The sequence below is a fragment of the Heterocephalus glaber genome, unplaced genomic scaffold (assembly GCF_053883595.1).
Source record: "Heterocephalus glaber isolate CG9 unplaced genomic scaffold, H.glaber_assembly_v1.0 deba00001004, whole genome shotgun sequence".
NCBI classification, from domain to species: domain Eukaryota; kingdom Metazoa; phylum Chordata; class Mammalia; order Rodentia; family Bathyergidae; genus Heterocephalus; species Heterocephalus glaber.
In genome coordinates, this window is record NW_028258179.1 from 7,996,858 (window position 1) to 8,014,699 (window position 17,842).

The 17,842-nt window shown below is 51.4% G+C and overlaps 1 protein-coding gene across 9 annotated transcripts in view; it reads left to right on the forward strand.

Annotated features, from left to right (window-relative positions):
- Agap1 (ArfGAP with GTPase domain, ankyrin repeat and PH domain 1) overlaps positions 1-17,842 on the forward strand; it is a 483,149-nt gene that overhangs the window by 406,476 nt on the left and 58,831 nt on the right. For all 9 annotated transcript variants that reach the window (XR_015450541.1, XM_004868376.4, XM_004868378.4 and 6 more), the window contains 3 exons: positions 10,945-11,099; positions 13,405-13,495; positions 17,385-17,607. Coding sequence is in view for 8 of the 9 variants with exons in the window: in XM_004868376.4 (XP_004868433.1) it covers positions 10,945-11,099; positions 13,405-13,495; positions 17,385-17,607 (469 nt within the window). In the remaining variant the exon portion in view is untranslated. The remainder of the gene's footprint in view (positions 1-10,944; positions 11,100-13,404; positions 13,496-17,384; positions 17,608-17,842) is intronic.

A 17,842-nucleotide genomic window follows, 5' to 3' on the forward strand; every position in this document is an offset into this window, starting at 1 on the left:
ATTTTTATAAATACTTCACTTGAATAATTTATTCAAAGGAACCCAGTAAACACCATGGAAATCAGGTTGACACCAGAGTTAAGTTCCCTGTAGATTGTTAGAACTGAGCCTCAGTAATAAGGAAGTGAGGAAGGCCATAGAAGCCAGAATGTGGCTCAGATGTTCCCGACCCTCCAGGGGACATGGGATCCCAAGTGACAGGGCCATGAGACCAAGTGAGGCCCATGGTCTCTCTGAAGCTCCCTTTCTTGTGTCTCCACTTTGTTCTGCCTGTAGACTAAGTTCTCTCATTTAATCATCACAGTCCCCTGCCAGGTGGGGATTGTGTCACAAACAGGAAGTCCGGTGGTTTTTTACAAAACCTGCTAACACATCCTGGACACAGGACCTACGCCCAGATCTCTGTTCTGGGACCTGCTCCCAGATCCCCATGGGAGGGGAGATGGCTGGGCATCAGAAATGGCTGAAAACAAACCAATGTCACGAGGAAATTACACATAAAGATTAGGAAACAATCATTGTCTCAAATCTTCATTGTCTTTTGAAAATTGAGCTCTTTCTCAAAATGGGTGAAATTTAATTTCCCTCAATAGGAATAGGACTTTAGTCTGCATCTCAGAAGCCTGTGCTGTGGGATGGAGGTACTCATGATGGGAATCTCCACTTAGCAGCTCCCTCCCCACCCAAGAAGAACAAAGATCTGTCTGTCGGGTGCCTGGGGCTAGACCTGGGAATGTTCCTCTCTGTGGTAAATTTTTTTTCTGGACGAGTACCAAGAGAACCGTGTAAGAGTGGGAACCATGGTACAGAAGAGGAGTCTCAGGGTGGCCTACTGGGTTACATCAGCATCTTCCCTCCAGGGCAGGATTACATCTGGGGAGGACTCATCCTCTCTCGAGCTCCCACAAGCAGCCAGAACACCAGCTACTGGGGTGGAGTGGGTGGATGGGCTCTCCCAAGGGAACTTGAAATCATTTTGGTGGGAGAAAAGCACTTCCCTGGATAAAGAATGAGGTAGAGGGGATACTGGGTATTGGGGAGCAAGCCTACCAGACCTGTCCCCACCTCTTACAGTGAAGTGAATACATGACCACAGGCCACTCCCACTCCTACTGTAGCCTCTACCCTCAACCCAAGGACCAGCCAAGCTGAGTGTTGGCCTGATGTCCCACGCTGACCTCCTTGCCCTCCTCTATCTGAAAAGTGCCGTTTCTGTGGGTTCAGGCTTTGCCCGGGGCACAGCCCTGGGGAGCCCCTGCTCTGGGAACTGTTTACCCTACATGCGCCCTCCCCGCAAAGGCGGCAGGTCTGTGGGACACTCTGGTTCCCAGCAGCCCCTGGTGGGGTCAGGCAATCTCCCTTTGGAGGACATCACACCACAGATTGAGCTCTAGGCCTCAGTTCTGTGTCAGAGCCCCACACCCACCTCCTCCCTGGAGCAGCTGAGAAGGTCTCAGCTCCTCTGAGCAAGGCTGAGGAGGCCTGTCCTGCCTGTGCCTGCCACCATCAGCCTGAGACTTCACAGAGCTCTGTCACACCGGTGTCACATGCACACCCAAGGGCTGGTGTCCACCAAGGCTAAGCAGTCTCCTCATAGCAGTCCACCCCTGCTGGGATCCCCATCCTCTGGGCTTGTCCCTGAGCACATGCAAGGGGAGGTTGCCCACACTCGCTGCCCACAGAGCATGCTGGGAGATGAGGGAGATGCATTCTGAAAAAGGTCCTGCATGCTCCAGGGATTCAGTGGCGTGCAGAACTGCCTTTGATTCAGGGGTCAGAAAAGATGTCACATCTATGGGTGTATTAGACTAATTACTAGTCACCCCCAGTTTAGAGGAAAGAGGTTTATTTGGCTCACGGTTATAGAGGATGCAGTCCATGGTCAAGGTGGGAACATCATGGTGGAAAGCATGCCGGACCAAAGCTGCTTGGTTCATGGTGGCCCAGAAGCAGAGCAGGGGAGCAGTGCCAGAGACGAAGGGACCAGGGACCAGACATGGACCCTAAAGTCACAGCTCCATGGCCCACCCAGAAACACCCAGAAGAGAGCTTTCCTGACCTCCTGAGCTGCTCCCAGGCCAATCGAATGGACCATCAAGCTTAACAGTCACAGTGGGGCTTGACAGGAGCCATGGCCCCTGCAGCACCAGCATGAAGCGATTCCCGGAATCCTGTCATGGAACCATCCAGCACCATGGGTGTATCCCCTACATTTTATAAGAAAAAGCTGTGGCCAGAAGAAGGGTCACTGTGGGTCCCAGGGTCATGTTGGCACACGGAGATTGGCCTGGCATCATGCATTCCACGTGGGAGCAGCAGTCTAAACCCGGGCTGCTTGGTAAAGAGTGAGGATGGATCGAGAGGTGCAAATGCCTCTTCGGGGTCCAGTGGAGGGACCAGGTGATCTGCAGACAGCTGTCATCACCACGGAGGAGGAAGGCTGCCTGCCCCCCACCACCGCCGCCACCTTTGCATTCGTGAGCGCTGGGCCTGCCCGGCAAAGTGGGGCTCGCTTCTCCCTGTTCCTGGGCACCCAAGGCGGCCCCATGCTTGGGTCCTTTTCCCAAGGACCCCCTGCACCATCTGAATGGAGCCCCCAGCATTTTCCCTGGCGAGTTCCCATCGGCCGGTGCGTGGCCTGCCCTCTGAAACCGCCTTCCAGGACAAAGTCTCACAGGGACCTTTCGTCAGACTCAGATGGGTTTCACTGCACCCACCATTGACTCAAACACTTGGAGTTGAGCTTTCGCTCTGGGTTAGAAATTTTGCAAATGGCGTGTTGGTAAGAGGTGGTGGCCAGTGGTTTCCATCGTGGGCTCTTGAGCCAGGTGGTCCCCCTGGGGTCCCACTTCAGCACTTTCTAACTCTAACCTTTGGACCATTGATGTGCACGCTGTGTGCCTCGGTTTCCCTGCTTGTGCATGAGGGCAATGGGATTTGGGGTCAGCGGGTTGATTCACCTGGAAACGTGTAGTGCCCACAGGGTGCTCTCGGCACACACTCGCCTGTCTGGGCCCTGCCAGGTGTCAGGAGTGCTTCTCCCCAGAACCCCAGATCCACTGCTCTTCAAAGAAAATTCAAATGTCTCAGCCTCATTTACATGCATCGTGAGGAGCAGAAATGGGAAAAGAAACGTGGTCACTGAAAAATGTAAATGAAGACGTAAAACTCAGACTTACTCTTTCTTCCCTAAACCTGCCCTTCCCAGTTTTACTTAGTCACCTTGCAAAGAATCATCACTTTTAGAAACTTGGGGGAAAGCCAGAGGTTTGGAGTCAGGTACCTGGCTGGGGCCTCGCTCTGCCCCTTCCCAGTAGGTTTGGATGCTGCGGTATCTGTCCTTCCCCATCTGCTTCTTGCTCTAGCATAGAGACGGTCAGGCCTGGCAGGAGAGGTCACGGAAGAAGGTCGGAGGGGAGGCTGGACACCTGGAGAAGGTAACAACGATGGTTGCTATTGAACTGCGATATAGACTTAGCTACTAGGAAAAGAACTCAAAGACTCCCCGAGAATATCTGGGACCGTTTTGCAGCCTGTGTAATGGGTCAGCCAGGGTGGAATCTGCCAAAGCCAGCACTTCCGGGTGGTGAACGGCGCTGATGTGGATCAATCCTGAGACAGAAAACCCTTAAATGGGAACCAGCTCCAGAATTGAGTTTCAGGGGAGAGAAGCAAGAGTGGTTCTTCAGCCCCGGCTTCTGGAAGAAGGTGATGTTGAGGGTTGCCTGGCACAAGCGCACCTGGGAAGTAGCTGCAGGGCTCGGACAGCAGGTGCCTGGATGCCCACATGGGAGCCACCTTGGTCACCTGTCCCTGCAGCTGACACCCAGGGGACCCCCTGCAGAGTGAACGTGTGTCAGCCTGAGGACGAGCACTGCGTAGTCACCCGGAAAGTGACAGCGTGTGCCTCTAGATTTCTCCTCCAAACCACAGCTGGGGCCTGAATCTTTCCTGGGAGCCTGCTGCACCTCAGGATGTTGCCAGTTACAGATAGTAGATTTCTTCTGGATCCTTGCTTTAGACACTGTCCTTGCTTTCAGCACTGCGAGGCAGCCTCAGGGTCCAGAAACCAAAGCTTCAGGCTGTTCTCCGAGCTCTTTATAAAGTTTTTGGAAAATAAAGCCCTCACTGGGGATTTGCTTCCTCATAGACTAAATCACGTCCTTCTCCCCAGTTAAACCACAGCACAACACCTCAGTTAGACTCTGTTGGCTAAAACACGGTATTCTCTAAAAGCAGACTTTCCAGGGCGGGGATGTGGCTCAGTGGCACCGCGCCTGCCTGGCAAGGACAAGGTCCTGAGTTCAATCCCCAGTTCAGAAAAAAGCAGAGTTTCCAAAATTATTTGCCCAAGAGCCTCGAGCTGTATGTATGATGGACACAAACAATAATCTTTCTGCTTAAATTTAATAACCTCTTGAGGAAGGTCTTGATTCTGTGTAGCTCTGGACCATTCTTACCAGGCTTTCTCTCATATGGATCTTTTCCTATGAAGAAATTAAAAGTTGACTTTGTAAAAAAAAAATTTTGTGTGTCATACTGGGGATCGAATCTAGGGGCCTCTACCACGGAGCTACACACGCAGCTTTTTTTTTTTTTTTAAGACAGGGTCTCACTAAGTTGCTCAAACTTGGAATCCTGTCTAAGTTCTTTGATTACTAGCATAAGCCACTGTGCCCAGCAACTTTTTTATTGTGTGGGTTTGAGCTGCTATCTTAACCGTGTGTGGTTTTCCTCATAATTGTGCAAAATGTCTAAAGCACATGCCTGTTTAATGTATGCTTTTAAAGCAGAAATATTGAAGTATTTTACAAAATGTGTAGCTTAAAAAATTAGCATAAAAGCCTGGGGCTGTGTGTGACTTGACCTCACATAGTCTCAGAAGGCACAGGAGGGAAGAGACCACGAAATAGCAAACACATTCCATTTTCCTTTCCAGCTCAGAGCAAGAGCAGTAGCCACAGAGAATTGTGTGAGGGGGATTCTGCAGCTGGACTGTGTTCAGGAACACCGAGGAAGGTCTTACCTTAGAGAAGAAAGAGGGACAGAATGCCCTGGGCATCCCCGGCCCAGCCTGGGGCCTCTCTCAAAGATCAGGCTGAGCTCAAGAAGATAGCCTGGCCGCTCATGGGCACCAGCCATTAGGCAGCAGAGCAGGACAGGGACCCCCAAGTAGGTGCCCTCAGTTCAGGGAGAAGCTGAGAGAATCCCATTGCTAATATTCAGTGATGAAGCTTTTTAAAAACTACTTGGCCACAGGTAGTGTCCATGTATTAATCAGGGTTGTCATGTTCCCTCAGATACAAGGCCCGGTTCTCCTAGGATGGAAGTCATTGTGGACAGGGCCGTCCTTTATGTTGTGGGTCTTGGCCATTTTGTTGCTGGCTCATCCTTCAATCATGCCCGTCCATCTAGAGGTCTCCGAGCTGGCCAGGTCCAGGGCCTGTCTTGGCTCCATCTGCCATGGACATATGCGTCCTCCACACAGAACATTGTCATCTTCGTGGGCTTGACAGCACATTTCATTTTCACCTGTGTTCATCATGAAAGGTGTCAGGAAGGACGCTCAGCCTTGTTGAGGGAACACTGGCTGGGCCTCGGGTGGGGGTCCAGGCTGCAGGGGACCTGGAGAAGCACCTCTTTCTGCAGGACAAGGCCGGCATCCAACCCTCTGTGCCCAGGGGACCCGTGGGTGCAGGAGAGGAGCAGGCACACAGCTTGGAGCCACTTTACATAGCAGTGTGGGACCAGAATGAAAATCACCTTGGCCTTGGCAAAAGCCCCAGCCATCACCCCCTTCTTGGGTCCCTCTCAGAGACACGCACGGGTCTCTATCCGTCCATCTCTCTGCCCCTTGCCTTTGCCCCAAGCTCCTCCTCCTCTGTGCCCCTATTGGAAATAACCCCACATGGAGAACCATTTTCAGCCACTTCAGCCCTTTAACCCTTTGCCTGCTAGGATTCCACAAAAATAATTGATGACTGATTGGCCCATTAACCTTTAAGAAAAAAAAAAAGTTTGACAGCCTGACTTGTGTAATGAGGAAGGATTCCTTGTGAAATCAGTCTGGTGGCGGAGATGCCTGCCCCTGAGGAGGCAGAATTAGCCCCCCGGGGCCTCGTCTGCATAGAAACTGGACGCAATTAGTGTAATATCCGGTGTTATTAATGTCGTTGGGAATAATTGGGCAGGTTGGTTTCGACAGGTTCATGGTGCTAAAATACTATTATAGTGGACCTTTCCACAGCCAACTGTTAAACACAGAAAATTGCTTAAGTCCCTGTGAGCCCAATCACAAGACTTTATTAAACAGCCGAGCTCTGGAATGTCACACCAAGGAACAACACACCAACTGGCAGTTCCGGCTTGGGGCGCTGGTCTGACTTCACGATTGGAGGACGCACTCAGCTGCCTGTGTGTGTATCTCAAACCAAGAGCGCACTTTTCACTTGTATGCCATCGGGAACTTCTACCACCTGAGTTCTGTTTCTGCAGTGAATTAAATAGAAGCTACTGCAGCCGCCACCAGTGCTGGGCTTGGATCAGTGAGATGATGCCACTCGAAACAAGACAAGACAGAGGAACCGAGCATTCTCGCTGTTGACCGCTCGTTCTTCACCTTGTCCAAGAGGGTGACAGGGATATTATGCTCAGCTCTGTCTACCTGACCGATCAGCCTCATGCTGCAGACTGTAGTAGCTCTTGTTTTTTATCCAGTTGCTGATGGCTCAGACATCATCCCAGTGTCACCTCACACCATGATGTCAGCCTTCAGGGCCATGAGGGAGCTGAATCAACCTGCTGCCTGGCAAAGGACATTAGGAGGAATGTGGGTCCGAAGATCTCTTCACTGTTTACTTTTTTTGTTTGTTTGTTTGTTCTTTGTGTTTTTTTGGTACCTAGGAATCGAACTCGGGTCCTTGCGCCTGCACAGCAGGCGGCGAAACCACTGAGCTAAATCCCTGGCCCGTCTTCACTGTTTACTTAATGAGTGCATAGTCACTGTTGTGCTATGGAAGTATGAACGTGGATTGAACCAGAGCCGTAGACGGGTTGGATGAGCACAGCACCTGGCTGGCACCTGCCAGCATGAGCCTTGCTCAGGAGCAGGGTGTCCCAGCTCTCCCGGAACTGTTGCTGGGTCCCAAAGGGACAAAACAGGACCATCTTCTGTCTCTGCAGGGCTAGGCTGGACCATTCAACTAAAAGTCCCCAACGAGCTGTTCAGTATTTTATTCACAGTGGTCAGACCTGTCCTGTATCCACAGGGCCTTTGTGCCAGCTTCATACACACCCACACCAGCCCCACACAGTGACGCCTAAACTGGCTGTTGTGGCATGCTTTAGCCCAGGTGTGTTGCAGCTGTGGATTCTGTGCAGCTGCTGTCCTTGTTTGTATCTTCATTATTTCTCTAATTTTGATTTTTCTAGCTCTACCGTCTATTGAAGGTTTCCCCTCAATAAGAAGGTGGTCTCGAATGAGTCCAGTCCTGAGGGTTTGCACAGTGGGGTCTTACCTGGATTGTAAACCTTAGTTGTGCACTGTAGGGCCATCTGGGCCACTACTTGCTGACCTTTCTTTGTCAGCAGGGCTCTGGCATCCCTCAGCCCCTTCCTTACAGGCATCGCACTGCGTGGTTCAGTGTCTTTATCTGACTTGCTGGAGACGAAGCGTTTCGGGTTTGGGGTTTTTGGATTTGGGAATATTTGCATAGACTTTAGTGGTTGCAGTTCTGAAATGCCCTGAAGCACAAAGATTTCGGATTTCAGAACCTTTCAGGTTTTGGGTTTTCAGATTCGGACTGTCAGCCTTTCGTCCCCCACAGTGGTCCATGTGTGGAGTCTCCATCCTGTCTTCCTCCTTGGTTGATTCCTGGGCCCCAAGCAAATACACATAGAATTTGAGTCTTTGTGGGTGTCCCAGCCCCGTACTGCCCAGGAGCAAGGGCAGGGCCACTGGGAGCTTCACAGTGTGGATTAGCTCACTTTGAGCTTGCTACCCACCCAGAATTCCACCTTTTAAGTTGGATAAGAGACTTTGTGTCTCCATCCAAAACATTGGGAAGAATGTTGAACACGGCAGGATTCAGAAGTCCCTCAGTGGGCACTGTGAGCTTCCTTCTCGGTGACAATCCTGGGACCCTTCCCATGGAATCTCCCAGTGTGTTGTCCAGCCCTGCAGCTCAGCCACCATCCCTTTGTTGACCCCAACACATGCCACCTGCACATCCAAGTGAGCATTCGAGGTGGTGGAGCATTGCAGAAGACCAACGAGGCAGAGATTGCAAGGCATTGGTTCTCCTCGGCAGTGTCGGGGGCAGTGAGGAGGAACACCAAGTGCAGGGTGGCCCCAGCTGGTCATTCATCTGTGATCTGAAAAAGCGGGGTTTCAGTAGGACAACTGGGAACTGGGCAGGGAGAGAGCACTGGAGAGCCGTGTGGTCAGGTGGGTGATACAGCTCTGTGCCAGAGACGAGGAGGGCCCTCTAGAAGGCAGAGTGAGAGAGGCAGCTGGCCACCTGCAAGGGTGGGTGTCCCAGGCAGAGTCCATCCATAAGAGGGGCCATCCAGTTTGGGGCAGAGTGAGGAAATCATTGCTGAATCCAGGTCCCCAGGAAGGTACAGGGGACCCAGTAAAGGAAGCAGGAAGTATAGGGGAGGAAGTGGACCAGAGACTTCCAGGACAGACAGAAATGTTTAGTGACACAGAGAAGACTAAAAAGGAAACTGTCCAGGGTCAGTAGAAGAAGAGCAGTGGTGGGATAGATTTGTAAGGCAAGTTGGAGCAATAGGATAGGACAAGTACTGCAGGGAGCATGTTTAGAAACTTGCAAGAAATAGATCCTGATGTTCCTGTGAACACTTAGCTTTGTTTCCTGAGTAAATTTTGCATGCATAGGTACATTTTGTTTACATAATTAATGGGGCAAAGCTAAACTGTAGTGTAGCAGTTTTGTCTGAAAGTTTTGTCTTCAAGTGAGGTATTAAAGGGTATTAATGTGGAAGTAGCCGCTGTTTTAGCATGAGGCAAACAATATAGATGTTTCCATGGCATCTTGCTAGCTCTCTACTGTCCTCATCACATGGTGTTTTGTCATCTGTGTGTGTGTGAGTGTCCCCTGTGTAGAGAGCCCACTCTGTCTTCTGCCCCTACTTCCAACCTGGCACCCGGAACGCAGCAGGGGCAGCTGGGAGCCAGTGCCCAAAGCCACACCCATATCCACCTGTCCAGCTCTTTGCTTCCATATCCAGGGAATGTAGCTCTTGCTTCTGGCTAGAAACTCAAAACACGGGCGCTGTGTGGCTGGTCAGTGTGCAGATATCTAACTGGGAAGCTAATGGTTGTAATTTTTTCACATGACAGCCCAATAAATCCTGATCACAGGGAGCTTTTATGTGAGCATTTGAATTTCACAGATTTAAGAAGATACCAGGCTGTTCAGTAGGTCTCCTAATGAACAATTGCTACAGTCCACCCACGAATTACCAAGTTTTCCTTATGGCCTGTGAATTATGCGGCTCTTTCCTCACCCTACCTGTCAGTTCACTGGGAGAGTTTTGCATAATATATATGAATTGGGGCACTGTCATGCCAGAATCTGTGTGGAAAAGGTTGTAATTCATAGGATTAGGACATAAAAATCCATGGATCAAGAGGCCACACCTTTTAAAACCCACAGATGTTGTGATCTGGCCAACAACTGCAAGGTGTAATACAGGTCAGCCATGGAGAAACATGTTTGGAAATCACAGAAGGTTTCTTTTTCTTAATGCACACACACGCACACACACACGTCCCCCAGTGTCCAAGGGGGTGGGGGGTTGCAGGTCTCCCCGCCCACCCCCCTGTACAGCAGTTGGAGTGATCTCCCTCTGCATAAACACACAGGTCGCTTGTTTTCCAAATTCAAGGGTAATAAGTGGGAATGAAGTTCCTGTTAAGTTTCTTACTTCTGAACTCTGGTCACTAGGTCTGCAGAAATCGAGAAACTAAGAGATTGAGAGCAGGGACACTTGCACGTGGTTCCCTAAGGGAGCCAAGGACTCCCCAAGTCTCCTGTCTCCTGCTGAGCTCCCACTCACAAGTCCCACCTGCCGGAGCCCAGGCCTGGCCCCACCACCCCAGACCTTGCCCCTGCTGCAGCAGCTTTTAACCTGTGGAGGAGCCATGCATGGGCATTTGAGAGCTAGGGAAGGCCAAGGACCAGGAGGACAGCGTCTCAGCCACAGGAAGGTATCTGCCTATTGTTTCCTGAGACTCAAGGGAACAAGGAAGGAATGGCTGCTGTGGCTCCGAAGACAGGAAGCGGGAGATAGCATCAGGTCCTGACTGAATCCAAAGCTGTAGGGCACATGGTGAAGCAGGCTAAGAGTGGGGAACTGGGCTTGGCAGTGGGGCCAGAGGGGCAGAGAGCCTGGAGGTTGGAGATACTGCAGTCACAAGCAGCAGCCGAGTGGCAGGGTGCAGGTGACCGAGAAAGTAGTTGTATAAGATGGCAGTAGGTACCTAGATCGCTGGCATCAGTAATAACACCTGCTGTGGGTCTACACCCAGAGAACTCAGACCGTACCCCAAGATTCGCAGGACTAGCTTACCTTTCCTCTCACAGATGCACGCGTCAGCAGTGACTTACAAACCTGTTTCCCTCAGTTGCTTGTTCTGTGCCCAACACAGACACACTGACATCGCCTGCTGGTCTTTATTTCTCCCTGTCCCCTGAGCATCGATTGAAACCCAGCTGAGCCCGCTGGCTTCAGGAAGCAAGTCTTGACTGCTTGGAGGTGTGTGGATTCAGATCTCCGCCGCCGTAGTGGCCGGGTCCTGTATGTGCCACCGCCCCCTGCAGGTGCCATTGAATCCAGAGGCACTGTCATGACAGAGGACCGGCAGAGGCGCTGCCGGCTCATGAAAGTAAACTCTTCATCCCCACCACTCTGTTTCAGAACAAGAAGAAAACTTTGAGTTCATCATTGTGTCCCTCACTGGCCAGACGTGGCACTTTGAAGCCACCACGTATGAAGAGCGAGATGCGTGGGTCCAAGCCATCGAGAGCCAGATCCTCGCCAGCCTGCAGTCCTGCGAGAGCAGCAAGAATAAGGTAAGGGCCTCAGCAGGCTGCCCCCGAAATAAAGGCCAGTGATCATTAAAGGAGAATGAAGACCCAGAGTGACTGCCCAGGGAGAACGAAAGTGTCAAATGGCATGCGCAGACGGCAAGACTAGGTACTCTGCAAGCAGAAAACCCACTAATTGAAAAAATCAAAGCACCCCGTGTCTGTCTTCATCACGCACCATTCATTGGTGTCCTCACTTGACCACGTTGTGTGGCAGGGTGTCCAGTGTTAAGTCTTTATCCGCTAAATCCCAGATAGCAAGCACTAACATTTTATTACAGGTGGCGGACGTACGGCTTCTGTGTCCACAGTTATTTTTGTTGTTGTTGTTGTTCAGGGCAGAATGAATCAGACAAGGAGAGATAGGGACTTGAAAGATGCACCATTCTATTCTCATCAGTGCCAAAAATGCAAGCCCAAGCCAACTTAGAAAAGCCACTCCAGTTCAGAGATAGAAATGAAAAGGGGCTGCACAGACAGCAGCATGCAGGGAGTCCGGGCAGAGAAGAATTTCTGCTTTCTAAGCTGTTGAGAAAGCAGATGTGTGTGTCATTCCGTAACTGAAGGTAATTAAATGTTTTAGGGTTGTTTAACAGAAATTATATCTATCAGCCTGTATTTTCTAGGCTACTGCTTAGTTGGGTGATATTCTTTCTATTGAAGTTATTTTTTCCATAGAGTTCCTTCACTTTGACTGTTTTAATGCTTGAATGTTTTAAACCCCTTTGCTGGGACATTTTAGAGTCTTGGCGAGCATTTTGAATTGTTTAGACCGATCAACTAGAAACTGAGAGAAAGGACATTGCCCACCACCCTGCGATTGTCTGTAACCATTTAAAGAAATTTCCACTGGTGATTTATGATCAGCTTTGTCATTAAGAAGGGAGTCTGTCTTTCAGAAAGAAAGAGTGCCTTATTTTATTACCCTCTTTACCCAGGGTAAACCAGACCAGTCATTATTATAATGTAATTGCTTCCTTTTGGAAGACGTTTTACACCCAAGGTGTGAAGAACCGCTGTCTTTTATTCCGAGCGCCTGACTCCCTGGGCCGCACCCACATGTAGCCCCGCAATCACCCCTGAAGGGAACGCAGGAAGCTTTTGATGTCTTGTCAGTGGGGAGCTGCCAGACAGGTCCTGCACCAGGCTCGGGGACCTAACTGTGGAGTAGGAGGCGGGCGTGTGCCGGTGGACACTTCAGAGTTGACATAGGCAGATGGACGGGCCAACTGTGGAAGTTACACAGCCACAAAGAGAAAACCAGCAGGGCATTTACTGTTCCACAGCGAGCCATTCATTGTTTTACATCCAAGAGTTTGACTTGAGATGGTCGAACTTCTGAAGAATTCCTACCCCAGAAATCTAGTTTATTCTATGTGTCTCCCTGAAGTTGGTCAATTTTCCTTTAACTGGAATATCAAAGGCATATTTAATAAATCAGCCTTAAAAATCACACATGTCCTTTGTACCTAACACCTCCCCTTCCAGGACTTCATCCCTAGCAAATAATCATGAAGGTGCCTGAAGATGTGGCTGTAAGCATGGTTTTTACAGCACTGTTTAGGACACAGGAAAATCGGGGCAACTGAAATATCTACCAGAGAGAACTTGATAAAAAGTCCTCAGTAAGTGGAATTCTGTGCAGCCATTGAAAATGGTGATGTCCAAGATTATGTCAAGGCATCAAGTGACAAACAGATAGCATTAGGCTAAACATAAAAAGTCAGGTTCCAAAGCAGTAGATACTGTGCTAGCTCTCTCAGGGTACACACCTGTATGCAGGTGTGCTCAGAAGAAAGCTCAGAGGAGCAGATATCAAAATGTCAGTCCTTACGTCTGGTGACCATGTCTTTCTCCCTCTGTGCATCTTCTAACCTTACTGCAGTGAGTGTGTATTTTTAAGATCCATTCCAAAGAGAAGCATAAGGTACTTTAGAAGTATAAGAGCAAATGCCCCCCAATCCACTGGCATGCTTCTCTGCCCAGACCGGGGGTAGTGACTTTTTTACTGTTACCACGGAGAACTCCTCCCGTGGACAGTGACCTCCCCACGGTGGCGTGCTGTGGCTGGGCCTTTCCCTTATTCTCCTGTTGGGCAGAGACCATCTCAGCGATAAATCCTGTATGTGATGCTTCTCCCTACGCACATCCAAAGAGGAGCAGTGGCTTGAAGACTGACCCTGTCCTATCCCTGTCCACCACCTCTCCTGTTGCCCCAACATGATCAGAAGGGGAGTTCGTTCCTCCCGGGCCGCTCACTTGTCTCCTTGTGTTCTCCCTCTGTGCCCAGTCCCGGCTGACCAGCCAGAGTGAGGCCATGGCCCTGCAGTCCATCCGGAACATCCGCGGGAACTCCCACTGCGTGGACTGCGACACCCAAAGTGAGTGTGGGGATGGGCGTGGACCCACCTCTGTTGACTGGCAGAGAAGGGTTCAGGGAGTTGAGATATTTCTGTTCGGGTTTTACTTAGCACAGTGCCCGCGCACAGCCTGGCTGACAGAGGTCTGCCTTTGACGTGAGCGCTGTCCAAGCCTTGTTAATGCCTGGGCATCACACCCTGGGCCAGGGCCTCTGCCCTGTGCCCATGTCTTGGGTCATATCTGGGAAGCAACCTCTGCTTAATCAGGAACTGCTGGTTTGATTTTCCTTTAGAGTAGAGTACAGTTGGCTTATTCCTGCCCAGAGATTTCTGTGTTGTTCTTGTTATTTAATTTCAAAATCATATCTTCTGGCTTTTGCTACCAAATGATTTTTTTATTTAAAATTTGTTATACCCTGAAGCATTTGATTGAACCAGTAGAATATGTAATCAATGCTTCATGCCTTAGAGTAACCCAATCTTACATTGTACTTTCTGTTGTCCCAAAGTGGTAATTCCCTTGGAGCAAATCACTTAGTTGTTTATACAGACAATTCCTCTCTTCACAGCCGTGTTCAGTTCCTAAGACTAGGTCAGTAGCTGAACTGGTTGCTAAATGAAGGATTGTACTATATATAGTATGCCCATCACAATATTCAGAGCAAAGAAGTAGTCAAAGGAAACTCCAGCTTGATGACTCTGCTTTTATTTGCGTAACTCTTACACGCAGTACTGGGATGTATAACAGACTATAGAACTACAGGACTGCACTGTACAGTACAGTCAGAAATCACAGTGCTGTGTAAACAAGGGGTACTTAACAAAGAAAAAGACATCAAAGCTGTATAAACAAGAGGTATAGAACTATACCCAAAAAAAGACCACTTGTAAGTCCAAGTGGCAGGTCATAAGTCCAAACACCTATTACCCAGGTAGGTTGTTAAATGAAGAATATCTGTACTCTTGAGGGTAGAATTTTCAATCTTTAAATCTTAGCCCTGAGAAGTGACATTCAGTCAACTCTTTCCATTCAGATTTTTTAGCATTGTGAGAGAAGGGAAATCCAGCTGAAACAAGGTCCCAGCACCAGGCTAGGTGCTGCCTGGGAACCAGGCACACTGACCTGGGTGAGCATGGCCATCCCAGAGCCCAGGGACAAGGCCTAGAGCACACAGCAGGGTGCCATGGGGGAGGACCAGGCGGGTCGCTCACCTCAGACTTCCTACCGGAGGTGGCCCTGGGGCCCTGGAGACAGAAAGGCCTTATGTAAGTGGGGGTGGCTGCAGAGCAGAGGATCTCCCAGCTGCATTTAGGAAAAGAGCAGCCACGCAGGCTGGACGGGGTTTGGGACAGGACAGCGTGTCAGGAGGAGGTATCTAAGCCTTTGTCCTTGGTCGTCAGCTGAGGGAAGTAGGGTTTCAGAGCAGGAAGAGGTAGGTCCTGAGCTGACCTGTGCAGACGACCAGCTGTCCATTTCCGGTGCCCTGGAGAGAGCACAGTGAGGAGGAGGCCAGCGGGGTGGGTAGTGGTCACCTGGAGGGGTGAGGAGCACCACTGGCCGCTCCTGACAGATGGGAAGGGAGGGGCCACCTGAGAGGCACTGATGGGCAGGCCTGGGAGGGCACAGCGGGCGGCCGCGGCCTCCACAGGAGTCTCCTCCGAGTGGAAAGGGCCTTCTTCAGGCTCCTTCAGCTGCGTCTTTTAAATGTCTTGTTTGGTTTGGATTTTTAAATTTTAGTTTCAAAACATGTGCTGCAATGGAGTTAGAAAAGAGGCAGTTATTTGAAGTGTTTTTATCAGAAAGCTTTCGAAGTAGGAGCTTTTAGGACAGCACAAGCCCTGAGACACTAGGCCATCCATGAAGGAAACTGCCATTGCTTCTCACATGCCGCTGAAGGTCCCTTACAGGGATGAGTCTGCGGGTCACAGGGACACGGCATGTGCACACTGGAGTCACCAGTCCTCTCAGGGCACGGCAGGCATGGGGTTTGGGGATGGGCGGGAAGGGGAGGCCAAGGCAGTGGGGGGCAGTTTGTGTCGATCGAGGCCACCGAGCGGGTAGACAGGGACGGGGCAAAGGCAGAGTGAGACAGTTGGAGCAAAAGAGACTCGCAGGGCTCCTGTTACACCTTCACAGCCTGCTGTGCTCTCCCAAAGGCCCTGAGAGTTCTGGCTCTGAGGTCCAGCACGGGAGGAGACAGTGCCTCAGCCAGGAGGGGACTTGGGGCATTGTGGGGGCCTTGGTTTTCTGAGACAGTCGCCCTGCTCGCTCCAGGCCATCCTTGGGCTCTGAGACATTGCACCTCAGCTCCCTGGGCACCAGGGTCAGCGGCGTGCACCACCATGCCAGCTCCCACAAGGGCTTTCTCGTTTTTAATGAAAACCCTACTTAGGTGCAAGTGCGGGAAGCCTGGGTGGCCAAACTGGTGGTGAAATGTGGTGGCCTTGGAAAAGTGGGTGTCGGACTACAGCCGCCCACCTCATCAGGCCCGGAACCGGCTTCGGTGATGTTTCTCAGGGCTGTTTCTGGGACCCCAAGTCAGAAACAGCCCAGGGGTCTACAGCTGCCTGGCAGTGGGGACGTCTGCTGGTGCAGGGGTGACGCCCGCGTCCCCCGGGGATCCTAAGTGGCGCCTCTTAGGCTTGGGGACCTTTGTGTGATGCAGGATTTAGAGCTATGAAAACACTCCCCACCCCCACCCACCGGCTTCCTGCTGAGTTCATTCCAGACCTGCAGGAGATGCCTCTGTCTGTACTCCTGTCCCAGAGCAGACACTGGGTCTCCTCTGCTTTGGGAGTGCCCGTCTATAAGGGGAGTCTTCAAGCCAGTGAATTGGGAGACAACCCCATCCGCCTCCTGGGGGCCCTCAGCCTTGGCAGAAGCAGCGCTACGCAGAGGTGGTGAACGAGGCGTGGTCTCGGGGAGCCAGGTGGGTTCTGAGTTGTGGTGTGACCAGGTCTGCCACCTCTCATGGCTGTGACTGGAGAGTGGGCTGCACAGTGGAGGGCAAAACTGCAAGCAGAAGCTGCAGCTCTCACTTGATGGTGGCGAGGCTGTGGATGTGGACGGTGGGTCCAAGAAGCAAGGGTTGGGCAGGCATGGTGGGGCACACCTGTAATCCCAGCACTCTGGGAGGCTGAGGCAGGTGGGTGGAAAGTTGAAACCTGGCCTGGGCAACTTAGCAACTCAGCAAAAATGCAACAAGGGCTCAGGATGTAGTTCAGTGTGCAGGCCCTGGGTTCAGTCTCCAGAACTGGAAAGAAAGAGAAGAAAGAGTTGGATTCAAGAGTGCTTAGGAGCCCTGTGATCAGCCGTGTGTAAGGCGAAGATCAGGGATGACCCCCAGGGTCCTGCTGCAATGGCTGGGCCAGTCCTGGGCACTTGCTGGGGTAGAGAGGACACTGTTGGCAGAGAGGCACCTGCAGGATGTCCTGGGACTGAGATCCTGGTGTCCTGAGGATGTCGGCCAGTTCTAGGCACTGATTGGTCACCTCTGCACTGGTGCATTGTCCAGGGAGCAGAACTGCAGCTTAGAGCACCCCCTTCCTTTTACAAGTCCCCGTGGTGGAGCTGGCCAGAACATAGGACCCTGTCCCAGCGCGGCCACAGGGAAGCATGGCGTGCCGTGGGTTGCTGCTGTGGTCCCCTTAAATGAGACCCCACATCGCATCTTCTCATCGCCCGCTTTCATGTCAGAAATCTGCACACACTCGCATCACAGGCCTGAGGGAAACCCTGAGTAGCAGAAAGGGTTTTGAGGGGCGCGGTGGCTTCAGGAACAACCTGTGCATGCTGTCAGCAGCTGCCCCTTGCTCCGCCTTCTCGTGGTCTCTGTTCGTTTCTCAGGTTCCCAGGCCACTGGAAAAGTGGACCGGTCTAACCGTGTGACCCCTTTCCCTCTTCCCCTAGACCCTAACTGGGCCAGCTTGAACTTGGGCGCCCTCATGTGCATCGAGTGCTCGGGGATCCACCGGAACCTGGGCACCCACCTGTCCCGGGTGCGCTCCCTGGACCTGGACGACTGGCCCATCGAGCTCATCCAGGTGATGTCATCCATCGGCAACGAGTTGGCCAACAGCGTGTGGGAGGAGAGCAGCCGGGGCCGGTCCAAGCCCTCCCTGGACTCCCCCAGGTAGGACCCGGGACGCCCGGCATGGCCCAACCTGCACGGTGCCACCTGCCACGCGGGTGTCTATGTCTGTGGCTGGTCCTCCGAAGACTGGGTGGTTCAAATGCCTTAGCACGTTATGTTTCTCTTTAGGCCTTGGGGATCTCTCTCCCCCTCTTAGAAACATATTAAGCTTCTAACCTTATGAATATATTACTTTAATTAATACATTTCCAATAGGCATAAGCTGTGCTAACAC